The 27,400-nt window shown below is 37.7% G+C and overlaps 1 protein-coding gene across 1 annotated transcript in view; it reads right to left on the bottom strand.

Moving 5' to 3' along the window:
* TTC7B (tetratricopeptide repeat domain 7B) overlaps nucleotides 1-27,400 on the bottom strand; it is a 334,803-nt gene that overhangs the window by 199,407 nt on the left and 107,996 nt on the right. Inside the window, 2 exon segments of the mRNA XM_043985520.1 lie at nucleotides 8,137-8,309; nucleotides 21,002-21,080. Of these exon segments, the coding sequence (XP_043841455.1) occupies nucleotides 8,137-8,309; nucleotides 21,002-21,080 (252 nt within the window).

Here is a 27,400-nt window from a genome sequence, read left to right as displayed (position 1 = left end):
AATTTCATAATTTCCCTTCCTTTCTTTCTGTTCTGAAGGTCTCCAAGAGTCTTTAATGGTAGCTAAGTAGAGGGCTCCAGTCAGATTTTAAAAGCAAAAACAAACAAACAAACAAAAAAACCCCAAAACAACCTTTCCCCCCTTGGAATGAGAGAAGAATATCTGCTTAAGCAAGTTGGTGAGTTACACAGATCAAATCGTAAGCTTTACCTTATGAAGTAATAAAATAAGAATTACTCTTACTTACTCTAGAATTAGCTGCTAAATAGAAAGTATTTTTAAAATAATTTTTGTTTATATATAGGTTTAAAGGGAAATGAGAGAACACATATGAAACTGTGCTTATATTTCAGAAATCCCATTACAGATTTGAGATGTTGGAGTTAATATTCTTCTATTACAGAGTGTTAAAAGCATTATGGGATAAAAGAGAAAGGTCAAATCCTGGTCCTAGGAAAGATGACAAAATGCACCACTCTTCTTTTCTTCAAGAGGCAGGGATTATAGCTGTGGAATGTTGCATTCAGAATCATAGTTGTTTTAGTTAGTTCTGCAAAACTGTTTTTCTTTGTTACAAGGGAAAGATGCCTGGGAAAAACCAGGAAGGATTAATATAAAAACAAATGGCATCAATATAACATGGGGAGGGGGATATAAATGGTATATGACAAGATTTGGAATTTGCCATGGTCTTAGTCAAATAATCAGCTCTGGTCATTGGGAATTTTTCCCTTAAGAGATTTTTGCATTTATAAATACTATCCCTCCATATGCTGGGCTTTCCATAATTTTTATAAAGATTTTCAAATGTCCAACAATAATTTCCAGGTAATGAAGCTTCTGCTAAAATGTGACTGCATCATCAGGAACACTACCCATTTCTTTTAATAGTGAGATTATCACAGTGTCAGTTAAGTCTATGTACAGGGCTCCATATTCCACCTGAGCCATCTGCAATACACAAATGCAAAGTAATGCTGTGCTTACCAGAGTTCCTAGAAAGCAAACATGGTTATTGACTTCAATTCAATGTGCCCTACCCTCTGATGGAGGAGACATTAATGAGCAATGTCAAAGTCAAATGATGAGCAGTCTAGAGAGATTTTTTTAAAAGGTACTTAAAAAGGTAGGGTCCAGGGTGGAGAATGAACTCTAAATAATTAAGAATTTGCTCTACTACAGTCAGAGCTAGAAGAGAACTTAGAGGCCATCTGGTGCAACTTCCTCATTTGATAGATGAGAACATTAAGATGCCAAGAAGTTAAATGACTTGCCTATGGTAACACAGCAAGTGACAGGATGGACATTTCCAACTAGGTCCTCTGACTTCAAACCCAACCCACTGTCCACATCGTGACAAGGCCATTGCACCACTGCCAACTGAACAGTGGATAAAGAATCAAGAACCAAGGGTGGAAAAACTCAAATTTGCTTACTCCAAGCTGAGAGTATTACAGAGTCCCTAAAAGAAAGATTCATAAAATTCCATCTGAATTTCAATGATTTCCAGTCAATTTGGGTATCACCAAGTCTCTTTCACTAATACATTTCTCCCCACTAAGTATATCTTTAAGTCATTTTATATAAGTAGAATGGTAGGCAGAAGTTAGGGTGGTGGGGAGGAAATCCACCTTCTAAAAAATGGTTCTCCCAGGGGCAGCTAGGTAGCGCAATGGACAGAGCACCAGCCCTGGATTCAGGAGGGACCTGACACTTGACACTTATTAGCTGTGTGACCCTGGGCAAAGTCACTTAACCCTCACTGCCCACAAAAAATTAAATAAATAAAATAAAATAAATGGTTTTCCCAAGAAGGATTCCGAACAAACAAAGTTATATCTAGATGTCCCATGAAGCAGCATTTTAAAGATTTTGATCCTTGTGTTATTTGAATTATAAGCAAAAGAGAAGATGTGAGTTGCAGATGAGTTATTTATAAATCTTTAGTCTGCTATCAATTGTTATTACCCTTCAATTCCTTTCAAAGATCCCAAATACTGAACTTAAAAATTGAGCCAAACACCTTAAAAAAAAAAAAAAGAAAAATCCAGATGCTAAAAAGAGACATGTAGTCCTATTATCCATCCTTCCCTCTTACCTATATAAGATATGCAAATCTTTTTTTTTAACCTTCCAGATTCCACTATGTAGATCTCTCCCTGCATCTGATAATCATGAGAAATATGATTACTGTAATTATTATCAACTAAGAAAATGTCAAATGATAAATTAATAATAAATTCTATGACTATGGTATTATTTAGGAAATTAACAGCAGTGGCAAAAAGTACTCTTTTATAATCATGAGCTGAGATAACACATTGAAGAAGATTTGAGCTTGAATAACTTAAGAGAATATCTAGTCTAGCCTCCCTCAGTGTTCAACGAAAGAAACTGAGGCCCACAAAGAAGCAACTCCTTCAAGGTCATACTGAGGTAATTCCAAAATAAGGATATAACTAACTATAAGTGTCAAGCATGATAGTGGGTAGCGAGTGCAGAAAATTGAGTCCTTAAAGATTAAGGTCACTTTTTGTATTAAGAATCTTTTCTGGGGGCAGCTAGGTGGCACAGTGGATAAAGGACCAGCCCTGGATTCAGGAGGACCTAAGTTCAAATCTGGCCTCAGACACTTGACACTTACTAGCTGTGTGACCCTGGGCAAGTCACTTAACCCTCATTGCCCCGCAAAAAAAAAAAAAAAAAAGAATCTTTTCTAAAGAGGTAAATTTTAAGTTACTATTTTTAAGAAAACATGTTAGCAAATACAGAAGGACCTATTGATTCTGTATGCTTTTCCACACTTTGCCCTCTGTGTACCTTTCCACAAATTTCCTTTAAAAAATTCCTTCCTGGGGCAGCTAAGTGGTACAGTGGATAGAACACTGGCCCTGGATTCAGGAGGACCTGAGTTCAAATCCAGTCTCAGACACTTGACACTTACTAGCTGTGTGATCCTGGGAAAGCCACTTAAACCTCACTGTTCTGCCCAAAAGAAAAAATTCCTTCCAGGGAGCCAACATAGCAGAAAAGAGGCAGGGCCTCACCTGAACTCTCCCAAATGCCCCTCTGAATACCTTTAAATAATGCCTCAAAACGAATTCCGGAGTGGCAAAACCCACAAAAGGAAGGGGTGAAACAATTTGCCAGCCCAAGACAAATCAGAAGGGCAGCAGAAAAGGTCTGTTGCTCCAGGGTGAAAGTAGAGCACAATCCAATTCAGAGTACAGAAGCACAAATGGGGCCTCAAGAAATCAGGAGCAGATCTTGGGGGCACCTGAATCACTGAAAGCAGTGGCAGTTTCCAGAGCTCTCAGCCCAGAGACAGTAAAGGGGTCAGACAACTGGTCAGAAGGAAATTACAGGGGTAGCTCTGCAGGCACCAGGAACAGGACGCTGTTGCATTGCCCATACCTAGATCTGGGTCACAGTGCTGGGCCTGTCTCAGGGCAAGGAGGAGCACTAGCACACCAGAGCTTGAAGCCACAATGGAGCTGGGACCTTGGTCACAGTTCCAGGGTGAAAAAGAGTGTTTATGTTCACTCACAGACCAGTGCAAAGTACAGGAGAGTAGTAAATACACCTCTCCCTAGATTATACCACTTTGGAAGAACTAAAAACTTACAAGTCCCTAGGATTACCTCTGAAAACAGCTGCACAAAAAAATCTGAAGCTTGGAACAGTGCACCTTCCACCCCATAAGTGGAGGCCCACTTTAGCATAGATTTAAAAGTCAAGAAATAGGCTGGAAACTAAGCAAACAGCAGAAAAAGATCCTGACTACATAAAGTTACCATGATGACAGGGAAGATCAAAACACATACACAGAAGAAGACAACAAAGTCAAAACGTCTACATCCAAAGCTTCAAAGAAAAATATGAATTGTCCCCAGGCCATGAAATAGCTCAAAAAGGATTCTTACAATCAAGTAAGACGGGGGCAGCCTAGATGGGCAGTGGATAGAGCACTGGCCCTGGATTCAGGAGGACCTGAGTTCAAATCCGGCCTCAGACACTTAACACTTACTAGCTGTGTGACCCTGGGCAAGTCACTTAACCCCAACTGCCTCACCCAAAAAAAAAAAATCAAGTAAGAGGGGGCAGCTAGGTGGCACAGTGGATAAAGCACCGGCCCTGGATTCAAGAGTACCTGAGTTCAAATTCAGCCTCAGATATTTGACACTTAATAGCTGTGTGGCCCTGGGCAAGTCACTTAACCCCCATTGCCCCGCAAAAAAAAATTTTTTTAATTTTAAAAAATCAAGTAAGAGAGGCAGAGGAAAAATTCAGGGGAAAATAAAAGTGATTAAAAAAGAAAAGAAAAGTGATGCAAAGAAATCATGAAAAAAGAATCAACGGCATGGTAAAGGAGGCACAAAAAACACTAAAGAAAACAACACCTTAAAAAATAGAATAGGACAAATGGTAAAAGAGGAACAAAAATCCAATGAAGAGAAGAATGCCTTGAAATGCAGAACTGGCCAAATGGAAAAAGAGGTACAAAAATCCACTAAAGAAAAACCAAAACTCCTTAAAAGTAGAATTAGCAAAATCAAAAAGTTGACTAAAGAAAACAATTTCTTAAAAAAACTAGAATTGGTCAAGTGGAAGCTAATGACTCCATGAGACATTTAAGAAACAATAAAACCAAAATAAAAAGACTAAAAAAATTGAAGGAAATGTGAAATATCTTAGTGGAAAAAACAACTGAACTGAAAAACAGAACCAGGAGAGATCATTAAGAATTATTGGACTACCTGAAAGCCATGAGAGCCTAGACATCTTATTTCAAGAAATTATAATGGAAAACTGCCCTGATATTCTAGAACCAGAGGGTAAAATAAAAATCGAAAGAATTCACTGAATACCTCCTGAAAGAGATCCCAAAATGAAAATTCCCAGGAATACTACAGCCAAATTCCAGAGTCCTCAGGTCAAGTAGAAAATGTTGGCAAGCAGCCAAAAAGAAACAATTCAAATACCATGGCAGCCACATTCAGAACAACATTAAGATTTAGCAGTTTTACATTAAGTATAAGAGAGGTCCCAAATATGATATTAATGAGGACAAAAGAGGTAGGATTACAACCAAGAATCACCTACCCAGCAAAACTGTGTATAATCCTTCAAGGGAAAAAAATAGACATTCAATGAAATAAAGAACTTTTAAGCATTCCTGATGAAAAGACCAAAGCAGAATAAAAAACTGACTTTCAAATACAAGACTCAAGAGAAGCATAACAAGGTAAACAGGAGAGAAATCTTAAGAAATTCAATAAGGTTAAAATATTTATATTCTTACATGGGAAAATAATACTTGTAACTCCTAAGACCTTTTTATCATTATTAGGGAAGTTAGAAGGAGTATAATAGAGAGAGTCTATGTCTATGAGTTGAATTTGCTGGGATGATTATCCAAAAAAAAAATTAAGGGGTGAGAAAGAAGAATGCACTGGGAGAAGGTGAAAGGAGAGGATAGTAGAACAGGCCAATTATCTGACACAAAAGAGATTTTTGTAGTAGAGGGGAAGATGGGGGAGAGGAGCTCCTGAAAACTTAGTCTCATTGGAATGGCTTAAAGAGGGAATAACATACACAATCGGTTCAGTGTAGAAATCTATTGTACCACACAGGAAAGTAGCGGGGGGGAAAGAGATGAGTAGAAGGAGGCATGGGAGTGGGGTGGAGGAAGACGATGACTGATAGAAAGGATGGCATATTGGGATGAGTAAAAGTCATAAACAAAATACTTTGAAAATGGACAGGGTGAAAGGAGATAGAGTGATATTAAATGGAGGAAATAGGATGGAGGGAAATAGATAGTTAGTAATCATTATTGTGAAAAAAATTTTACCAGCAAGTCTCTCTAATAAAGACCTCATTTCTCAATCTATATAGAGAACTGAGTCAAATTTATAAAAATAAGAGCCGTTCCTCAACTGATAAATGGTCAAAGCATATGAACGTGCAGTTTTCAGACAAAGTTAACAGAGCTATCTATAGTCATAGGAAAAAATTAAAATGTAGATTTTGAGGGAGGCAAAGAGAACAAGTTTATATTTCAAGATAGCGATGTGAAAGGAGGAGGGTATCAAACTAAATTAAATTTGTCTATAAGAAAATCTCAGAATATACTCATTTATCTGAATCAATGGCAAACTGAAAAAGATGCCACCAAAGAGAAATGTCAAGGCAGGTTTCCAGGGATTAGGAACCTTAAGAAATATGATCTCTTTGCTAAGTGCTACAGATACTTTTCAGATGTCACCCACAAAATGATTATCTGCCCTACTGTCCCAGTTGCTGCATTCTAGGATGTTTTAGTCTGAAGGCATTCTTCAATGTTTAGCACATGGGCAATTAACCCAAATTGTAGGATGGAATAGCAGGAAGAATTGTGGATTTGGAAGATCTGGGACTGAATCAGTTCTATTTGCTACTGTGTGACCTTGGTTAAGTTAACTTTTATGAGTTTGTTTCCCTGTCTATAAAAATAAAAAAATAAAAAGATTGGATTCCATCATTTCTCAAATCTGTTCCAATTCTACCATTCTGTGAGCATAGCATTTTGTAAAAATATAGCAAGGCTAATTCTTAATTATGATACTAATCTTGGCCAACTGTTCTGCACTCTTTGTCAGAATGAAGAATAGTTAAGATGTGAAAGATTCAGATGGAGCACATTTACTCTTGTCTTTTTTCCCTTTCCTAATTCCTTCCCTGTTCACTCAGAGGTTTCTCTAAACCTCACCAGGGTAGACTTCTTCAAATATCCCAACAGATCTGTGGTTTCATCAATGTGATTACTCTTTCTGCCAATACAATTAGCAACCCCTCCATGCATTAGCAGGCAGTTTCATGAATTGCTGTAGCTGAAAAATTTATCTTCTGGTGGCCAGTAATCTGCTGAAGAATCATTCTGAACGCAGCTAATCTGGTCCTTCAATAACAGATATATCCCTGTGCCTGTATTTAAAGTGTTTCAGCCAGGGAGGTCCTGTCAGAGCTTACTTTCTTTCTGCTGGCATAGCCTCTGGGAACTCATGACAAGAATGAGAATAATTCAGTGAAGGGCCAGAGTGGACAAAGGATTAAATTAAAGGGTGGATTGTGGGGAGAAAAAAGGTAGTCCACACCTGTTGCAGTCTACTGGGTCTAGCTGCCTCTAGTCCACTCCCTTCATATCTGCCTTCCTCTTACTTCCCCTTGGCTGGAGGTGCAGGACTGTGAGGCTGTTACCTAAAACCCTGTGGGAAGACTGGAGAAGGGAATTAGGACTGCAACAACTGCCTATATCCTTCCCCACCGCCCAAATCCCCCCAACCCAAAGGCCTCCAAATCTGAAATGTGAAAAGAAAAATGCAAATTTCAACATCACCTAGTACTTACAAATCATTTCTCTCCTACTTCCTAACTTTCTCTCACAGACAATCTAGTTTAAAGTCTTTTTTTAACTCAAAACATCAATAATTACTTAGAAACAAATGTTAGCAAAGGAGCGATTAGCTTTGCCACTGACTGAGGTGTAACTCTTAGTGAGGCCCTACCTTCTGCATGTCAGAGGTAAGAATTTTAAAGACAGACAAAGGTTTGTAAGAGTAATAAGACAGATACTCAGATTCCTATATAATCACGCTCTACCCACTCATTCATGCTCAACAAGTATTTGTTGAATGAATAAAATAATGTAAAAATAGCCCCAAGTTACATTAATAATTCAATGAAGTGGCTTTCTCTTCTTGTCCCCCCCACACTTTTTTGAGTTTGGGCCTCCCTCAAAAGGCCAGATCCCACTAGTGATCAGCACAGAAATTCTGACCTGCTCCATTTACAGCCTGGGCTAGTTTACCCTTAAGCCAACTAAGTATGCCCCTGTACACCAAAATACCTTCCAGGGGTTCACCATCTTGCCAGACTTAGTGTGGACAAGCCCTGATGTAAGTTGCTCAGGACTCCTGAGCTTAAGCAATCCACCAACCTCCTCCTGAATGGCAAGGATTACTAAGCCACCCCGCACAACCTTGTTTCCTTTTTTTAAAGGAGAAAAAAAATCAGATTTTAAAATTACCATGAGATCTCTTACTCCTATCTCCTAATAACAAGTGTGTAAGACAAGAAGGCAAAGATTTCCCATACTTTTCTCCTGTGTATACTCGGGCTCTTCGGTGGAGAGAATAGTTTTTCGTGTTGGCTCCTTTCCTGAGGGGATCATCAAGAGGCGACTGGTATGGCGCATCCTCCAGAGGATTCCAGTAGCTCTGTTCACACATACCCCTTAACAAAATTTCTGCTAACTGCCTGGCTATCGTCTGTGAATGAAACAGAAAACAAACATTGGTAATCTTACGCTGACATTTTGGCTTACAACAGAAACTTGCTCCTAGTAACAGTGACAGTGTTACAGTTTACAAAGCACTTTAAATGTGTCATCCCATTTAATCATAACAACTCACAAGAAGTAGATAGTGCCAGGTATTATTATTCTCAATGCACAGGTGAGAAACTAAGCCTCATAAAGGTTAACTTATAATGTAGAATGTTAAGCTCCCTGAAGGCAAAGGTTGTTTCATTTTTGTCATTGTATTCCAGACACTGAGCACAGTCCTAAACAGAACAGGTGCTTAATAATTGTTTATTGAACTGAATTGCACTGAATTGTCCAAAGCCATACAACCAGTGACAAGGCCAGGACAGACTCCAGATCATCTTAAGCCCAGTGTTCTTCCCCTTGGTTGCCCAAAGGACTCCCAATATATTTTTTTAAAATAAGAACAACTAGGGGGCAGCTAGGTGGCACAGTGGATAATGCTCCGGCCCTGGATTCAGGAGAACCTGAGTTCAAATCTGGTCTCGGACACTTAACACTTTACTAGCTGTGTGACCCTGGGCACGTCACTTAACCCCCATTACCCCATGCAAAAAATAGATAGATAGATAGATAGATAGATAGATAGATAGATAGATAGATAGATAGATAGATAGATAGAAACAAACAAACAACTAGTATCACCAGGGTTCTACAATCCAATCAGTGATTGCTTTCATAAAAATAGTTCTGGAATGGAATTGGTAATCACCATTAAGTGGACTTGTATCTTTTAACTTTTTAAGCATAACCTAGCACCAAGTCCACCAAGAGTTCCTACTGCACTGGCTGGAAAATCCATCAATGCCTCAGAGGGATCATAACAATCTGATACCTACTTTTCAAGATACAATGTGGATTTTCATCATTTTCTGTTGCCAGTTACCCTTGAATAAACTGATGCTCCTTCTTTCTACTTCAACTCCATATATTTCAGTGACTTACTTGAACCTTACATATTTATAACAAATGGAAAAAAAGTGTCCAAATGCATTTTTCATAATATTGACAAATGAGAAGGGAAGTGCAAATGAAAGTGCTGCCAAATTATCCTCCTTTATGCACAGTCATGGTGAGTTTGTTCCCTCTATTCAGAAACCATCAGTGGCTCTCTATGCCTAGTAGATAATGTTCATACTATGCGTCTGGCAATGAAGGCCCTTCACAGTGTGGTGCCATCCACTCTCTAAGTTACCTCACACTATTCTTCTCTGTACACACTATTAGCAAAATGGACTGCCTATTTGTTCCTCAAATACTCTCTGTGCTCTGGCACCTTTGACACTTTATTCACACATGCTTCTTCAGACTAGACTAACCTCTAGCCCTAGTGTGCCTAGGGTATTCTGAACCATTCCTAAAAGCCCAGCCAGGAGCCACTATTTCAGAAAGATTGTCCTGATATTCTGTCAATAACAGTAAATTAATTTTCTTTCAATAAACACAGATTAAGCACCTATATGATAAAATGAAAAATGACAAAGTTCCATAGATTTGCTTTGTACCTCTCTAATGTGCTTCTCGTGTATTAATTTGTTTCACATACCAAAGGAATGGGGAAAAAAGTCTTGGACCTGCAAAGAAAGTTGAGAACTATAGAAAGTTTCTTTACTGACAAGGAAGATCAAGGTGCACCCTCAGAAGAATATAACAACCTCAGGGCACCTACATCCAAAGCTTCCAAGAAAAATATGAATTGGTCTCAGGTCATGGAAGTGCTCAAAAGGAACTTTGAAGAGAAAGTAGGAGAGACAGAAGGAAGATTTAGAGAGGTGGAGGAAAGAATGGAAAGAAAAATGAGAGTGATGCAGGAGAGTCACGAGAAAAAAAGTCAACAGATTGAAAAGCCAAATGGAAAAGGAGATACAAAAGCTCTCAGAATCAAATTATTGCCTAAGAATTAGGATCGAACAAATGGAAGCTAGTAATTTTATGAGAAACCAAGACACAAATGAATAAAAAAATATAGGGAAATATGAAATGTCTCCTTGAAAAAACAGCTAACCTGGAAAATAGATCCAGGAGAGAGAATTTGAAAATCATTGGACTACCTGAAAACCATGACCAAAATAAGAGCTTAGACAGCATCTTCCAAGAGATCATCAGGGAAAACTGCCCTGATATTCTAGAAGCAGAAGGTAAAATAGAAATTGAAAGAATCCACAGATAACCGCCTGAAAGAGATCCCAAAAGGAAAACCTCCAGGAATATTATAGCCAAATTCCAGAGCTCCCTGGTCAAGGAGAAAATATTGCAAGCAGCTAGAAAAAAAAGGAATTCAAATACTGTGGAGCTCTAATAAGGATAAAACAAGATCTAGCAGCATCTACATCAAAGGACCAGAGGGCATGGAATATGATATTCCAGAGGGAAAAGGAACTGGGACTACAGCCAAGAATCACAGAATTAGCTCAAAGACCTTAACCTCATCAGAGTGGGCTCAAGGAGTGAATAACATACACACCCAACTGGGAGGAGTAATCTATTAACCCTACAGGAAAATAGGAGGGGAAGAGGATAAGGAGGGAAGGGTAAAAGAAGGAAGGGCAGAGCAGGGGAGGGGGCAGTCAGAAGTAAAACACTTTTGAGGAGGAATGGGGTAAAAGAAGATAGAAAAAAAAGTAAATATCATGGGAAAGCAATAGGATGGAGGGAAATAGTTATGATTATTGACTATAATGGCAAAACATATGGTACCTACTCTGTTGGGTTATTGTGAAGAAAATTCTTTGTCAAGTTTAAGGTACTATATAAAAGTTATGATGAACAGGATGCTATCAGAAAAACCTGGAAAGACCTACATGAACTGAAGCAGAGTGAAATGTACTGTATACAAAATAACAGCAATAGTATAAGATAATTTGCTGGGAAGCACGTGGTTATTCTCAGCAAGGCAATGATTCAACATAACTCTGAAAGACTTGTGAAAATTGCAATCCATCTACAGAGAAAGAACTGATGGTGTCTGAAAACAGATTGAAATACATTTTTTTGACAGTTCCTTAATCTGAAGTTTTGTTTTCATCTGTTTTCTCTCACAACCTAGCTAATGTGGAGATGTTTTCCATGACTACTCATGTATAACTTATATTGAATTGCTTGAGTTCTTAGGGTGGGGGTGGGAAGGGAGGGAGGAAGAGAAGTTGGAACACGAAGTTTTAAAAAATTGATGTCAAAATTTGTTTTTATATGTAATTTGGAAAAAAATTCTAAACAAAAAAAATTTTTTTTTAATCTTGGACCTTATTGATATTGAAAAAAGGCAACAAAAAGAACACCACAAACTACCAGTCTACATGTCTGTTCTCCCATTTTACCAAATTGTATGAGAGAAATCAATACATGAACTGAGAGCATCCTCAACAAAGGTAGCAACAAGGAACAAGCAGGCTTTCACAAGGCATACTCAACAGCAGACCATATCACTGAGAAGATACCACAATGTCTCTTCTATGGTAGTCTATTTCAATAGTCCTTATGAAAAGTAATAAGCCCTTGGTGGCAGTTTGAGTAGGAAGAAAGGTAAATATGGAAGAGAAACTACAGAGGTAAAATCAAAAAGAGCATGCCACACTGGTTTTAGAATAATAGTCAAAAATGATGTCATAGTTTTGAAGTGGCTAACGATAAGAAAGGTGATAGAGGCAGAGGTAGATTTAGGGGTAAAGATAATGGATTCTATTTTGGTCATGTTGACTTCTAAGTGCTAAAGGGACACCAGGCAGAGATCATAGGATCACAGTTTTAAAACTAGAAAGGTTTTTAGAGGTTATCTATTCCATTGCCCTCATTTTATATAGATGAAAAAAATTGAGGCTCTGTGCTTTAGGAACATCAGTTTGGCAGCTATATTGAAAATGGTTTAGAATTGAGAGAAAGTAGAGACAAGAAGACCAATTGGGAAGTTATCTCTGATAAAGATCTCATATATAAGGAACTGTTTCAATTTATAATAAAAGCCATTTCACAATTAATAAATGGTTAAAAGATATAAATAGGCAGTTCTCAATAGAAGAAACAAAACTATCTATAGCCATATGAAAAAATGCTCTAAATCATTACTAAAATGAGAAATGCAAATTAAAGAAATGCTGAAATGCCACTTCACACACTTCAGACTGGAAAGATGACAAATAAAAAAAATGATAAATCTTAGAAGAGATGGATAAAAACAATTCACTGTTCATGGACCTGTGAATAGATATAACCATTCTGAAAAGTGATTTGCAATTATACCGAAAAAATTAACACAAAGGACCCATCAATACCACTGCTAGGCCTAAACCCCCAAAAGGTGAGAGAAATAGGAAAAGGTTCTATTTGTACAAAAATATTTATAACAGCTCCTTCTGAGGTAACAACAAAACTGAAAACTAAAGGGATGCTCATCATCTGAAGAATGGCTGAATAAATTGTGGAATATGAATGTGAAGAATATTTTTATAACATAAGAAATGAGGGTACAGATGAATCCAAACAGACATGAAAAGATTTATATGAATTAATGCTAAGTGAAGTCAGTAGAACCCAGATGAATAAATTATATTACAACACAAATATCATAAAAGTGAACAATTGTGAAGACTGACAAACTGATGAGAGGCAAAAGGGAACAAGCATCTATTAAGTGCCTACTATATGTCAGGCACTGTGCTTTGTGTTTTATAAATATTATCTCTTTGTCACAACAACCCTACCTGTGAGTATTACTCACAAAGGTACTACTATGTGCACTCACATAACGACTATTATGATCTCCATTTCATAACTGAAGAAACTGAGGCAGACAGAGATTAAGTAACTTGCCCACCATCATATGCCTAGTAAGTATTTGAGGCTGCATTTGAACTCAGGGTTTCCTGACTTCAGGTCAAGCACTCTATCCACTGTGCCACCTAGTTGCAAAAGTGAACACTTTATATAAGAGCAACACTGTAAATTCAATTTTGAAAGCCTTAAGAATTATAGTCAATACAATGATGATCCATGATCCCAAAGAATCAGATGATCAAAAATATTACTGACCTCTTGATAGTTGAGAGGTGAGAGAGAGGTGATATAGGGTACATACTGTTATATATACATACATACATACATACATACATACATATTGTTATACAGCTAATGAGGGAATGTGGTTTGCTTGACCACACAAGGAATTTGTTTTTCTTTTCTTTCATTGAGTGGGGGTAAGAGAGAATAAATAAAAACTTGTTCATTAAAAAAGATTTTTTAAAAATAGAGTGGGGGCAGGGGGTGCACTACAGATGTAGAATGTTGCTTGTACTTTCAGATAACGTCACTGTATTATTAGTTTTGCTTAACTATTTTACTTGTTACAACAAATCTCTCACTGAGTTAAGGTAATGTATAAATGTGTGCAATGTAAAATGAACACAACAACAAAACTTTAAAAAGAAATGAAAACTGAGGCCCAGAAATTACATGTTCTGCCCAAGGTCACACCATCACTAAGTATTAGAGCTAAGATTTTAACCCAAGTCCTTTGATGCAAAAGCCAATGTTCTTTCCACTGTCTCATGCTGCATTGTCCAGCAAGGCATTTGGACTGACACTCAAAGAAGAAACATTAATAGTAATGATCTCATTTGATCCTTACACAGATGTAAAAGTTATCTCATTAGAAACAATAACAGAAGCCTGAGCAGATGTTTTAAGGGGAGGGAATATAAAAAGAAAAGAGGGCTTAGAGTGTAACTCTACTGGGCACCCCATATAAGGGGATGGGTGAGAAAGATAAACTAGTGAGAGCCTGAGAAGGAAAAATCTGATAGGCAAAAAGTAAACTAGGAGAGAGCAGCATCACACAAGCCAAGGAAGAAGGGGGAGAATGCTGAGAAGTATAAGGAGGTCGCCAGCATCAAATGTTACAAAAAGTTCAAAAAGATTGGGAACTAAGAAAAAGTTCAAGCACACAGAAGGAAGTCAATAAATTATGTCTTAATTAATGAATAAACATGCGTATTTTTCCTTCTTGAGGTCTTTAAAAGTTATTCATTGTTAAAAAACTGCATCTTCCCTCCCCACTCCTGACAACTGGATTATTCAGAGAAGGACCACATCCTTCAATTTTCTTTGCAAATACAACAGCCAACATAGTACCAGGCCCAGGGTATTTGTGGAATGACTGATATCACTTCAGCACCTCATACAGCATATTCTACACAGGAGGCACGATGAGATCAATGCTGTGTAGGGGAAAAGCAATAGACTGGGAGTCAGAAGACCCGGGTTCAAGTTCTATCTTTGTCGCTCACTAGTTGATGACGCTGAGAACCACTCACTTTAAATTGCCGAGTTTCCATTTACTCTAAAATGGAGGTAACAATACTTTTACTTACTACTTCATAGGATTGTTATTAAAAAAAAAAACCCACCAACTCTTTGTGAACTATACTGGGTTATAAAAATGGGAGCTATATCCATTGTCTCCACTTCTTTGAGGGAGACTCCTTCCACAGTTTCAGATCCGAGTCCCTCTACAACTTGGCTGAGCTTCTTGTATAGATTCTTCTTTTCATCTTCCATACGGCACCACCCAGTATTCACATAATCCCAGAATGTTCAAGTTGAAAAGGACCTCAGAGACCATCTGGTCCAAGGCCTTCATTACTTTTCCGATGAGAGGACTGAACCCTCCAAGAGGAAAGAAATGTGTTTAGCCTGAAAAAGAGAAGACTCTAGAGAGATTATCATGATAGGAGACTCAGAGATGACATGAGAGAGCTAACTTTCTGAAAGGTTAGTTGGGGAATAGTTACACAGAACAAGTTAACATAGACTTGTTCTCCTTAGCTCCACTGGATGAAACCGGGACAGTGATTAGAAATCGTAGGGAGCCAGATTTAAACTCAATGTAAGGAAAATTTTTCTTAATAATTAAAAGTATCTAAAAGTAGAATAAGCTGCCTGGGAAAATAGTGGTTCTCAAGTAAAGGGTGGATGACTGCTTACTGAGACATTGTAGAAAGAATTCTCCATCGTTATAGTTTAAATTAAATTGCCTGAGATCCTCCCCAGCTCTGAGAATCTGGGATTCAATGACAGACAATAAGTGGCAGATCCCTAACTCTGCTTCCCATGGTTCTTTTGATATTTGTAGGCATCATTATTCTTATAGGCGCTCAACAAAAGCTTGCTGAATTTAATTTAATTTACCATCACATTTTCTCAATGACAAGACAAGGAAAAAAATTTATCATTTAAACACTGGGCAGCAATGGAACCACACAGACTGTCAACCCAAGACTCTTTAACAAAGGAACAAAGACTGTATGCAACAGAGTTTCAAATCAGTAATTTTACAGTGACTTCTAATTATTGTCCTGCTTTAATTTGTTTTGGGGGTCTACATGAATAGGATCAACTTTCCTCAACAATTCAAATGCTACTCATCAAGCTAACCCTTTAAAACATGTTATCTTCCAAAGCTAAGCGTCACAGCATAACTACTAGACTGAACGAGTATTTTTTTAATTATCCTTTTATGAATACCTTTTGTTTTTGCATCATCTTCATTTCCAAATATATCCCTACCACATAAACCCCTGCAATGAAGTTTTTTTTTTATAGTATTTGCTCATTTACCAAATACATACTAAACCATTACTACTGTACGTCCAAGCCACTAAGCTAGAATGCTCCCTAAAAGCTGGAATTTCATTTCTCTCTACTCCATACAAGAGGCTGGTTTTCTATGCAAATGTGCGTTTTCTAATAATAAAAATATTCCAAAAGAGGATTATCTCTAGGTTTCCATCAATTTGAAATCTTTTAAAATACTACATGGAAACTTAAATGGAACCAAATCACTGGCTTAGTGGTTTCTGATAACCACTGGGTAACGACAGAGCTTCTTCCATCATTTCCAAGTAAGTTCCAATGGCTTTTAAATATCCATAAAATTTTGAAAGTATATACATATTTGCAAGGCCCTACAGAGGTCTTTGAAAAGATATGCTATGAATGCAATTTTGAGAAACTAAACAGTTCCCGCACTGTTTTCCTTAAACCTTCCATTATAGCTCCATTCTGATCCCATTTCAGTCATGTAAACTAATAACTTCCTCTGGAAGCTGAGGCCAGCAGAGGATAGATAGCCTCCTCTCACTAACCAAAGAATAAATACTAAGAAAAAAAAAATCTCCATGTCACATACTGCACCAAATGGGTCCAGGGAGATTTAAAGGGTTCTAAGAACTTGTGTGTGATCTGTCTTCCTCATCTCCCACTAAACAGACTATCTCTCCCCCCCCCTCCCCAACTCCAGCCCTCTGCCCAGCTCCAGAGAGCCAACTAGTCCTCAAGCTAGCTAAAGAAAAAGGAAAGAAAGGGCAGCTCGGTGGCACAGTAGATAGAGCACCAGCCCTGGAATCAGAGGACCTGAGTTCAAATCCGAGCTCAGACACTTGACACTAGCTTTGTGACCCTGGCCAAGTCACTTAACCCCGACTGCCTCACAAGAAAAGAAAAGAAAAGAAAAGAAAAGAAAAGAAAAGAAAAGAAAAGAAAAGAAAAGAAAAGAAAAGAAAAGAAAAGAAAAGAAAAGAAAAGAAAAGAAAAGAAAAGAAAAGAAAAGGGAAAGAAAAAAAAAGAAAGAGGAAAGAATTAGTTCTAGGAGCTGGCTATCATCCAGAAGCTGGGAAACTTCCCCAATTATTAATACCTGTGCTACCTTTAGGCTGGAGTTTACAATGAAGGGAATATCAAGCCAGGACCCTAGTGTTTGAGCCTCAGTTCTGCCACTAACTGACCTGTGATAATGAACTTTTCCTGTTCAGGCCTCAGTTCCCTTATCCATTAAATAAAGAGTTGAACTGAATCGATCAGTGTTTCCCAAATGCTTATTTGCAGGCCCACACACCAGCCTAAGGCAAAATTTGCACTAGTCCACAAAACCTTTCCTCTCAACATTCTGAGAGACCAGCAGGATATTTTATTGATCCAAAGTCCATTTGGGAAACCCTGGAAAAACTCTCTTTCTGAAGTCTTTCCCTCTCTAACATTAAGTGACTCTAAGGTTCACCACAAATAAGTCACAATGTAAAAAATGTAGCAAGTCCCATGTATCACATGTTCTATACTTTTAAAGTACTCTAAATGCTGCATAATAATGATCTCATTTGAGCCTAACAACATTATGAATAAGGGTGATCATCTAGATCTTACAGATGAGAAAATATAAGTTTATTTGGTTAAATGACTACACCAAGGCCATGAAGCCTGTGACAGAAATAGGTCTTAAACTTGGGTTTTCAGATTCTGACTTCAGAGCACTTTCCATTATACCACACCTTTATATAACATGGAGAAGCTAGGTAGTACAGTGAATCTCAGAGTGTCAGGAATGGAGTCAGGAAGATTATCTTCCTGAATTCAAATCTGGTCTCAGACTCTAATTAGCTGTGTGACCCTGGGCAAGTCACTTAACCCTGTTTGCCTCAGTTTTCTCATCTGTCAAATGAGCTGGAAAAGAAAATGGCAATCACTCCAGGCTCTTTGTCAAGAAAATCCCAAATGGGGTCACGATGCATCAGAAACAACTAAAAAGCAACTGAACAACATACATAACCTAGAAAAGGCTTTTAAAAGGTAGGAGGGTCAGACATAAGTTGAGATGTGAAAAAGAAGTAGGGTTTTTTTTTTTCCCTAAAGGAGTTTTTTCTTTTTCTCCCCCCCCCCCCCGGGCCCTGGGCAATGAGGGTTAAGTGACTTGCCCAAGGTCACACAGCTAGTAAGTGTCAAGTGTCTGAGGCCAAATTTGAACTCAGGTCCTCCTGCATCCAGGGCCGGTGCTTTATCTACTGCATCACTTAGCTGTCCCAAAAGGAGTTTTTTTCTCTGTCATCACCCTATCCTAAGAAAAGTATAAGAAGACTCCATTTTGCAGTCATTAGCTAATTCATCTAAAAAACAACATAGTACTGTCATAGTTGATGTTCAAAAATGGCTTAATGTCTGCCTGACAGCCTAGGGCCCAATGTCTTATGTCAGTGAAAACAACAATAAATACAATTTATTCAAAGTCAGTTATAGTAAGTGAACAATAAGATAGCACAGGGATCTATTCACATCTGAAGTGGAATTTGTCTAACCAACAAGGATTATAACTTATTTAACATTAATTCATGTCTGACAATGGTCTGCTATTCAAAATAAGTCCTGGATAAAACCAGCTTTTCTGTGTTGGCCCTCTCTCTCCTCAACCAAAATGATCGATACAATTTCCTCCCATAATTTGATTCTACATGAAGCTATTTCCTATCAAACCTTCAAAGAGGCAAATGAAACTGAGAAGAAAACAGAATTGCAAGTCCTTTATACTGGAATGGGAAACATTTGCCAGTAACCAGGTTTGAAATCAGTAGCCCACAAATATCCTTGGTAGGACTCAGTGTTCACCCTTCAAGTAGGAAAAAAAAAGGAAATCATTTACCCTATTAAAATAATAATTACATGTGGATCATGATTATATTTCATAATTAATCAATTCTGAAAATCTGGGTTTTGATTATCCTTTTTAAAAAGCTATAAAAACATTACCATTTTAATAGTGAATGGAAATCTTTGAAGGCTCTCACATACTGACCAACTAAGAAATTTTATGGAGTATATTGGGGGAAATAAATTTAAGAGAAAAAGAACACATGGTGATAATGTTTACCCACATATGTGCTGTTCTTTCTATTTATTTTTAAAAGAATCCTTCCTGATTGAAGTATTCTGTCAGAACTTCTTAAAAGATATATAAATGTCATGAAGCAAATATTTACTGTACATAGAATGACAATGCAATGCAACAAACATTTATTAAGTAGAGGCTGTGTGCCAGCCACTGTATTACACATCAAGAGACATGGTCCCTGTCCTAAGAGAGTTTATCACAAAGTATGCACTGACTTTTCTGATCCTCACAAAACTCTTGTGAAGTGGGTAGTAGAAATGTGATTGTGCTGATTTCTCTACTGCTGCTAATAACTGTGAGGATGCTGATGCTGCTTCACATCTACAGAGTGATTTCAGATTTAGAAAGTGCTTTGAGGCCCAGACCAGCAAAGTGACTTTGAAATGGAAATGAAAAAGCAATAACTTTGAATCAAATCTGCTGACTCCAACTGCAGTACACAAATGTCATATGAATCAGGGTGCAAAAGTGAAAGAGAGGGGCAGCTAGGTGGCGCAGTGGATAGAGCACTGGCCCTGGAGTCAGGAGTACCTAAGTTCAAATCTGGCCTCAGACACTTAACACTTACTAGCTGTGTGACCCTGGGCAAGTCACTTAACCCCAATTGCCTCACTAAAAAAAAATAATAATAATAATAATAATAATAATAAAAGTGAAAGAGAAGTTCAAAGTGATATGACGCTTCAGCAGAGAAAAGGGCATTTAGGGTCATCTATGCCTCTCCTCAGTCAGAACTACATTGAGCACCAAAGTTTGTCTGACCCATTCCTAAGACTCTCTAGGCAATGTCATTCTTCAAGCTCCCTCCAAAATCCACTTCATGCTGAGAATTTCTGAGTGATACCTCCTAACCTAACACTCTTGTGTTGCAGTTAAAGGCATCATGATAGGTCTGTGAAGAAGGTAGAAGATGTCCTAGACACTGAGAGGAAAAACCAGACATTTCAATCTACTTATACTGGTTTAAGACTATTATGAGCTATTATCACTGGTACAGCCTTTAGGGAACAGAAGCCACCACAGACCAGGAACTGTTGGGAAGATAAAGCTAGAGAATACTCATTCATTTGTTTACACCAAAGAAGAAACTAAGGGCTCAAAAAAGAAAGAGAGAATAAATGAATGGATAGGTGAGCTACAACGCCCATCAACATTTTATTTTAAACAGCCACATTCATGTTTCTGTGCCACTGATTATTAAAACAAATAAAACAGTAAAATCGCATGATGATCTTCCAGGGCCACCATGCTGATGCTAAATTTGATCATTCCCATTTGGTTACATATATATGGAAATATACATACACTGATACATACTTATAGTTCAATAGTCTGTGAAAACTATATATACACATTTATATATATTTATGGTCTACGAATGTATGAATACCCCATGTACTTCTTCTCTCTTTCCGTCTCTGAATCTCTCTACACACACCTACACACACACACACACACACACACTTTGTTAAGTAATATGTAAATACTGTATACATATGTGGTATTCACAGACAACTGAACTGTAAACGTGTACATGCATAATATACATATGTGTATATGTGTGTATATGCATACACACACAGTTTTTGCAGACTATTGAGCTATAAATTCCATGAGAGTCAAGGCAAGTGTTTTGTCTAAACTTAGTATCTCATCTGGGGCCCATCTCATAAGTAGGCACTAAATGTTTGTTTTCTCAGTATTCTGAACATAATAGGCACTTAATGTTTTTGAATAAATTAATATCCATTAGAACCCCTTTAAATATACTGATGCTTCAGGACAAAACTAATACTGATCCTAGAAACAAACTATACTTGAGATATGAGCTTACTTCAGGACACATGCAAATCTATGTCATAACATACTGTATGATACATATTTTATATCTAACCTGTACTGATTTTTAACAGTCAATAAGCCAAACTTACCATTCGCAGGTTTTGTGTGGTTCTTGTTTCAACAGCTCTTAGAATCTCTCTAAATCTACCGACTCCTCTCGTCAAGTTCCTGTATGCACACAGAAGTGGATAGGGTTTTCATCTGGTATGTATTATTATTAAACAATTATAGATTCACATTTAAACACAATTTGCTTAAGTAAAAGCTGTTAACCAAAGGCTAAGCAAGCAGTTTCCCTGTGCAAATTCTTTATTTTTATTAAAATGTTTCCACTGAAAAAAATGATGGAGAACCAGCAGAGTCATGTTTTGAAACTTCAGTGCAGATAACTAAAAGAAATCTGCAGGATTAAATCAAAACCTGAAACCCAATGCTAATTGAGGTAGTTATACAAGGTTTCCAAGGATGACTCTATACTTACTTTTCCATGGTACAATATTTTTCCTCACTCTTTAAATGTTGCTAAGTGGCAACATGAGCAAAAAAGAACACAAGATTATAGATAAAGTGTGTGGGCAGAAGATTCAATAGTAGATATATGGCAGCATAAAAATAGTCCCATATGCATGAAAAGTCAGGGTTCTAACCAAGGAAATACACCACCCCCGACTTCATCAAGGGCATTGCCCTTCAGAGAAAACATTTTACCAAAAAGCAATGACAAAAGAATTTACACTGAATCAAATCTAAACTCCTCTTTCTGGCTTAAAGCTCTTACAACCTGGCACTTTACTATTCTGGACTTCTTACACAGCCCTCTCCTCTACACACTCTATGCCCAAACAACACCGGTCTTGATGAACATAAGATACTCCATCTCCCATCAGTCTCCATCATGCCTTTATACTAGCTGTCTCCAATGGCTAGAATGTTCTTCTTAACACCACTTCTAGCAATTTTTATTTCCTTAAAGATTTAGCTCAAATTTCACCTTCTGCATAAGTCCTTTTTCTTTTGGTCCATCCCCCTCACTCTTCCCCCCCCACACTCTCCTCCACCCCCCTCTACACAGTTACCAGTGCCTTCCTCTACATTCTCTCTCTTTCTCTCTGTCTCTCTGTGTTTGGGGGGGTGGGGGTGGAAATGCCCCCCTACTCATGCTGTCTAATCACTCAGAAAGTAAACTCCTTGAGGTCAGGCATTATTTCACTTTTGTCTTTGTAGACCTAGGTGAATAAGAAATACTTGTTGATTAAATAATTGGATCACAGGTCTTTTTTTAAGATCTAGTACAATAAACATGGGATGCAACAATTGTAAGCAGAACAAATCCCAGTTCAAATGAAATACACACTCTATGTAAACAACTTCAAGTGACTCATTTTGTTAAAAGACAAAATTGCTATTTTTCTTCCAACATTGTATCATGTAAACAGGCTACAACTATAATCAGGATTGGCTTATTCTCTTCTTCCTAAAACTCTGAGAAGGGCCATTTCAAGTGGGATCATTTTCTAGGCCTTTCCTTTGCACTGAATATAGCCACAGTATATGTTGTAATCTGATGATGCGTGTAACTGCTCATTAGGACAGAACTCTTTTCAATTAGCCACAGAGCAGGTCAAACAGTGCAAACCCTCTTAGCTAAACCTCTATCATCCATGGCAGATGCCCTGTGTATTTGGACCTCTGTCCACATGATATCTGAAACCAAATAAAAATATTAAATTTCACCTGAATGCAAGTTATTGCCATTGATGTGTGGAACTAGGATATCTCAGGCTCATATCTTTTTCAAAGATGTACAGAATAACAATTTTCAAAACAACCCTTGATCATTACAGGTACAAAAACATTCTCATTCCCCTCTCATCCACAGATGACACTGGATCAAAACCTTCAAAGTAGCATAAAAATAAATATAGACCCAGAGCAGATCCAAAGGAAATCTGGAAGAAAAAGAAAAAGGGCGGGGGGGGGGGGCGCTAACAGGAAATCAGTCAGTGAAATTCTGGGGCACTCTTTTTATGCTGCTATTCATTTCTAACTTCTTTATTTGTCATGACTACATTGTAGGGAATCAAGCATACATGGTACAGGATAATGGTTCGTGTCTTAAGCAAACTACAAGGGTCAAAAGAAGAAACCACAGTAAGAGATGAGTTTGTTAAGAGGGTGGTAACAAGGCAAGAGAATGAATTCAAGTCTCATGTTGGAAAATATGGGTATTTTACAAAACTGCTTTACTAGAAGATCTTCAGTAGAAACAAAAGGGCATAACAGTACTGAGAGAAATTGGAAAAGCTTAGTTGAAATTTAACCCCAGTGTTTACCATAACCTCTATAGTGCACACTAATGTACCTGAGAACTATGAAACTGAAATCAGGTGTTCACTTATCCCAATCCATCAAATATTTAAGTATATATTTTTATTTTTTTTATTTTTTTGGTGAGGCAATTGGGGTTAAGTGACTTGCCCAGGGTCACACAGCTAGCAAGTGTTAAGTGTCTGAGGTTGGATTTGAACTCAGGTCCTTCTGAATCCAGAGCTGGTACTCTATCCACTGCACCACCTAGCTGCCCTATAAAACGTCAAAGTTAAAAGTAGTCTTAGTTCTAATCTAGTTCAATCCTTCCATTTTACAAATGGAGAAACTGAGGCCAGAGGAAACTAGCCAGAATAAAGGAGATCAAGTGCCACTGTATTTGGGCCTAATCAGACTACCTTAAGAGTATTATGACAGTCATTAATGCCCTATTATAAGAGGATATTAACAGGGGCAGCTAGGTGGCACAGTGGATAAAGCACTGGTCCTGAATTCAGGAAGACCTGAGTTCAATTCTGGCCTCAGAAATTTGAGACTTACTAGTTGTGTGACCCTGGGCAAGTCACTTAACCCTCACTGCCCGCCAAAAAAATACAAAACAAAAAACAAGAGGATATTAACAAATTAAAGTGTGACCAAAGGAGAATGACAAAGAGAATATTAACAAATTAAAGTGTGATCAAAGGAGAACGACAAAAATAGTGAAGTGACTTGAAATTATGCTATAACAAGGATCTATATAAATTGAAGGAAATGAGGATGTATAATCTGGAAAAAAGAAGACTAGTGGGACTAGGAGGCAGTATTGTACGCTGGAAAGAACACTGGATTAGGAATCAGACAATCTAGGTTCAAATTCCAACTTCACTGCTTAGTACCTGTGTGATTTTAAGCAAATCATTTGCTCTCTTTAGGAGCTCAATTTCTTTATCTGTAAAATGAGGAGATAGCTTCAATGACCCTTAAAGTCCCTTCTAGCTCTAATCCTATGATTATCACCTTCAAACAAGTGAAAGATACGTGCGTGTGCGTGCACACACACACACACACACACACACACACACACACACACACACACACACACACAAAAGGGAATAGATTTCTTCTTTCTCCAAGAGAGTAGACCAAAGCCAAAATGTCTAGAAGTTACAGGGTGATAAATTCCAACTCAATAACTGGAAGAACATCTTAGCAATTACTGGAATGACTTGACTCAGATAATGAGCTTTCCATTATAAGAGGTCTTCAGGAAGAGACTAGATGACCACTTGACTTGGGATATTATAGAGGAGACTGATGCTTCAGTAAGGTTGGCTCATGGCTCTATTGGTTCCCTCAAATTCTGAGAATCCATGATTCTCTCTAATTTTAAAGAGACTTGCACATTTGTTTTTATCACTGGCTAGCCTAGGCTGTAAAATGTTAATCATTTTTGCATGCATAAAGATAAGCACCTTTTCAAAGAATGTCCTTATCACACAGCAAGAGAAACATACAATTTTAGAAAGAAGTACTGGTACCTTAGAGATTATCTGGCCTAACTGGTTGTAAACAGTTAAATTCAGTGTACCAAAATAAAATCACAGACTAAAGCTTATATAATACTGCCTTTTCAGATTAAGTTAGACAAAATTCTTCAGTATAATTCTGGAAAAGAGGATAACATAAAAGTGCAGGTAGTGTTCTATAACCTTAAACCCCTTCAAAGTAATGGATTATCATAGGGTCTTTGGAGCATCTTGTCTAACTCCATTCCTAGAGAGGTGGGTAAAATGAGGAGCAGAGAAGTGTTTTATTTACCAATGGCACCAAGTTACTAGTGGATGGACATGGTCTAGAACCCAAGTTTCCTAATTAATAATGCTCATTTGACTATACTATGATGTCTTCCTGGTGCAAACCCTTACTTACACTGTGCTGGCAAGGTTACTAAAATAATTTCCAGATCCATCATCACAGATAAGCTTCTTCTGAACTCTGGTTCAATCTTGGCTGGGGGGGGGGGGGCAGGAGTGGGGGAGGGGGCAGTATGGGTAAGAATAGACTAGGTAACAAATATAAAAAAATAGGCTTCCTGCTTATTTAAAAAAAATAAAAGATAGCTTTCTTGGCAGGCAAACTATCAATGGAGAAATCAAACTCCCCTCTCATTCACAGGGATGGTTTCTCCCATGCAGGACTGAGGCCCTCTGGTGGAAGAACACTGGGAATGTCCCCATTATTAAACAATAACTGGATAGAATGAGGGGATAAAATCAGAAATTTAAATTCATAGATGTCTAGGGGCAGAAAAAGATCTTAGGGCTCATATGATCTAACCTTCAAATTACAAACTGGGAAAGTAAGGCACAGAGAATGATTTGTCCAAGGATACACAGCTAGTTAGTAGTGGAGCCTTGACTAAAACTCAGGTCTACTGAATCCTAATCTCCTGCCCTTTCCACTATACCTGGGTACAGAGCTAGCCTCCCCCCAACCCCCACCCCTAGTAAACATGTTTCCTTTTAAACAATTTTAAATAAACCTCTGGTAGAGATAGCAACAAAAATTAAAATTACTTCTTAAAACTATGTGAGGTCAAGAAGGCAAATAATCCAAGAAAAGATAACCTGGCATGTTCACATACATGGATGTATTGCTTGGAGTGCTTTTTAATACCCTTTAAAAGTTTTTTGGTTTTATGATTCATCCACTAAGGTAAAGACTGGCAAACTATAGTCAAAGCCAAATCTGGCCGGCTGCCTTTTTGTTATATGGAATGGTTTGGGGTTTTTTGTTTGTTTGTTTGTTTGTTTTGCGGGACTATAAGGATTAAGCGACTTGCCCAGGGTCATACAACTAGTAAGTGTCAAGTGTCTGAGGTCAGATTCAAACTCTGGTCCTTCTGAATCCGAGGCTGGTGCATTATCCACTGTACCACCTAGCTGCACTTATGGAATGGTTTTTAATTTTAAAATACAATAAAACAACTTTCAAATGTAGAAATTATGCTTAGCTGGGCCATACAAAAAAGAAGCAATACATCAGATTTGGCTTGTGAGCTACGGTTTGCCAACCCCTGAACTAAGAGATACACAAAATGACAATGAGATTAATACATACATGAAGATGTAAAAAGATGTTAAATCATCAGGGGATTTCTAACTGGTTTTTAGAAGGACTTTTGGCAAGACAGCTGAGTGGGACGCTGTATATAAACTCAACTTGTCCTCATCATTCTGAAATATGCCAAATGACTAAAAGAGTAACTAAAAAAAGGGAAAGGGGGCAGCTAGGTGGTGCAGTGGATAGAGCACCAGCCCTGGAGTCAGGAGGACCTGAGTTCAAATCCGGCCTCAGACACTTAACACTTACTAGCTGTGTGACCCTGGGCAAGTCACTTAACCCCAATTGCCTCACCAAAAAAAAAAAAAAAAAAAAAAAGGAAAGACAGGAAAACTCCATGGAAAAAATCAGCAGTTAGAATAAGTGAACAAAGAAATTTTTCTTTTATAATTTTAGAAATACTATGTGCTAAGAGAATATCAGGAAAACAATTCATAAGACAATTAAAACCTCAGACAAGGAATGAAATGGTCATACAGAGTCTAAGAATGGTTGGAATGGCTAATGAAAGAATAAAAGGAGACAAATGAAATTAGAGTTCTTAAAGCAAATTTCAAAACAAGAACTAGTGGTATAAAACAGAAGACAGAAAACTTTAATAAAACCAAAGATGCCCTGAAAAAAAATAATAGGAGACAGCTCCAAAAATCAATAATTTAATGATTATTATTAAAGCCAAGGCAAAAGATAACATGAAACTATGTGAGGGATTATTTTTTTTAATTGAACTAGGAGACAACTCAGAGAAATAAGCTAAGAAGCACTAGCTGCCTAGAAAAAGATGATGAAACAAAAAGCCTGAATACCATATTTCAGGGAATCATAAAAGAAAACTGTCCAGATAGATCGGAACCAGAGGATTAAGGACAGGCTAGGAAATCCCCAAAATGATAACAGAGACGAAATCCACATTTAATTTACCAGGAAATATGATGGCTATTAGCAAAGAGTAACTGTTTCTAGAACCAGGAAGAAACAAATCACTTATCAAAGAATCTAGTGAAAATCAAGAATCATTCAGTACTACTCATCATCAACAAGAAATGAAAGGAAGA

Source organism: Dromiciops gliroides, chromosome 2, assembly GCF_019393635.1.
Source record: "Dromiciops gliroides isolate mDroGli1 chromosome 2, mDroGli1.pri, whole genome shotgun sequence".
In the NCBI taxonomy this organism is placed as follows: domain Eukaryota; kingdom Metazoa; phylum Chordata; class Mammalia; order Microbiotheria; family Microbiotheriidae; genus Dromiciops; species Dromiciops gliroides.
The sequence above is the reverse complement of the archived record's forward strand: the minus strand, read 5'-3'. Positions and strand labels throughout refer to the sequence as shown.